This window comes from Mus caroli, chromosome 6 (genome assembly GCF_900094665.2).
Source record: "Mus caroli chromosome 6, CAROLI_EIJ_v1.1, whole genome shotgun sequence".
In the NCBI taxonomy this organism is placed as follows: Eukaryota; Metazoa; Chordata; class Mammalia; order Rodentia; family Muridae; genus Mus; species Mus caroli.
Window position 1 is genome coordinate 84986316 of NC_034575.1, and position 2357 is coordinate 84988672.

The following is a 2357-nucleotide window of genomic DNA, read 5'->3' on the forward strand; positions in this document are numbered from 1 at the left end:
TCTCCAATTTGCTGATCCTTGGAGAGACCGGTGACCATCTTCACGTCCTCATCGGTGAGCTCCCCCACAGCGACTTTGTTGTCCTTCTTGGCAACATGGTTGGCCAAGATGATAGTGGCAAAGACTGGAAAGCCGTTGGCGGTGTTAAGCGAGCCGTCATAGTTATTGTGGTAAATGCCGGTCAGCTCCTGGGAAAGGGCGGTCACAAGTCAGAGGGTGCAACCTGAGGTCCTGAGCTATCGTAGGGCCCACATCCATGCTGCTTTCCCTGGCTCCACCCCACGCTCCCCACACTGCAAACAAGATGAAGAGCCCAGCAAGCTCAGAAACACGAGCTTTGTCCCACGGTGCTTTGCATGGGAGGGAGCGCAAGGGGCAGAGGAAGGAGCTATTCACTGAAGNTTTCATTCTCATCTTGGCACAACTACAAAGTGTTAGTGAAGTCACTTACGTTGTGCCCTTGAGAAGGAACTCTCTAGACCCTGACACATCTCCCAGTTCTCTCTGCTCTCTAGCTCCATGAGATGTGCGGCTACCTCCACAGCCACAGGCCCAAAGACCATGAACTAAGGCCTCTCTGGCACTGACCCAAGTTAAACTTTTCCTCCTGTACTATCACAGCAAGATGGAGCAACACCCGCCGCTCCAACCAGCAGGAAAAAAGCTCTCCTTCTGACTCAAGAGCTGGTGCCAGGCTGAGCGCACCCATGGACACGGACCCTAGCTCCACTGGCCACAGCAGATACTACCAGTTTCTAACAGTCACTCACTATCTCGTCCCCTGGCTTGCAGCTGTCCACCAGATCAGCGAGGAGAATGGCATCCTTGGAACGGGGCAGTCGGCCAGCCGCCACCTTGCCGGGACTCTCCTGGATGCGGATACGTTGGTAGTTCTGATAGATGGTCTGCACAAGACAAAGATCATGGTTCCTACACAGCCAACCNCTCTCCTCAAAGCACAGCTTTCTCATGTGCTCTGACCTTAATGCAGGCCACGAAAGCCACAGAGACCAAAGGGCAGGCCAACAATGACTCAGAAAGTCTCTTCGCCTGCCACCATCCCTAGACAATGTCTTCCTCCCCGCCCCAGGCTCCAGTATCTGCTAGGCCCCAGAGCCTAGATTTTAGTGTGTCCACCGTTGGCAGAAGGGGATGCTGAGCTTTAAGCATGACNGACCTTATGAGGGTCAAGCTGTAGATGTGGGTGCGGCATCTATAGCAGCACCCACAAGCGGCAGAGCAAGGCCAAATGGTAGAGAGTCCCACTAGTTCNTTTACAATCCAAAAAAGAGACAACATACTACAGTCTGGGCTGCAAATGTCCCCCATGGCCTATTTGTGGGGCACTAATTCTTCAGTCCATGTATGAGAGGCAATGAAGCCTTGTGGGAGGCCTTAGGTCACAGAGGTATGCCCTTGAAGGGGACTATAGGACACTGGCCAGTCTCTGTTCTCTTCTGTGTCTCTGAAGTGAGATGAGCAGCCTGCTGCACCACACACAGGCACAAAGNCACAGGGTCAACTGATGAGTCTAAAACCAAGCCATAAATCAACTTGTCTTCAAGTCATTGATACCAGGGGTTTGGACAGGCACCCAGAGCTGACTGATCCACGAGACACAGCAGCTAAAAGAGCACACTCTCAGGTCATGGTAGTGTACACCTTTAAGTCCAGAGCTCCAGAGGTAAAGTTACATAGATGTCTGTCAACTTGAGGCTAGTCATGGCTATATAGTAAGCCCCTGTCCCAATAAAAGAANCATACAATCACATCTATACACTTGCCTGATCCTTAGGACCAGTGCTGCCCAGGAGACCTTAGACAATCAAGCCTCCACATACCCGTTTTTTCCATGAGAAGAGAGCCTCGGAACCTCTCTCCCAAAACATCATCAAGACTAAGACCCAAGGAACACACTGGGCAGCCAGCAAGGCCAGCACATACTTGACCCCTCTTGCTAATCCCCGCACAGTACAGCTCAGTGTCCCGGGGCCAGAGTCTAAGTTTGAGACACAGCTAAGGTGGGGCTGCAACGGAAGGAGAGGGCACAACTAAATGGNGCCGGGTCACCNGGGTTAAAGCAGACCTGGACTTGAACACTGTCATAGGCAACTTCCTGGCCAGGCAGCTCTAAAGTAGACAGCTCAGAACCACAGAAAGCATCAAGAGTGCTAACACTCCTGAAGCCAGGCATTACGAGGGGGTGGGGGAGGGGAGGGGCAGCTGCAGATGAAGACAAGCACAGGCATGCATNCTGTACCCAGGATTTCAGAGTCCAGGGGTACATGAGTCTTCAAAGCAGGGCTCTACAGGATCCAAGGTGGTTATAACCCTGGAAACACCCACAAAAGGTACCA

The 2357-nt window shown here is 52.4% G+C and overlaps 1 protein-coding gene across 1 annotated transcript in view; it reads right to left on the reverse strand.

Annotated features, from left to right (window-relative positions):
- Positions 1–1006, reverse strand: part of Mcm2 (minichromosome maintenance complex component 2) — a 6623-nt gene extending 5617 nt beyond the window's left edge. Inside the window, exons 1-2 of the mRNA XM_029478228.1 lie at positions 771–1006; positions 12–188 (exon numbers count right to left, since the gene is read on the reverse strand). Coding sequence (XP_029334088.1) covers positions 12–188; positions 771–971 — 378 coding nt within the window. The 5' untranslated portion in view covers positions 972–1006. The remainder of the gene's footprint in view (positions 1–11; positions 189–770) is intronic.
- Between the last annotated feature and the right edge of the window lie 1351 nt (positions 1007–2357).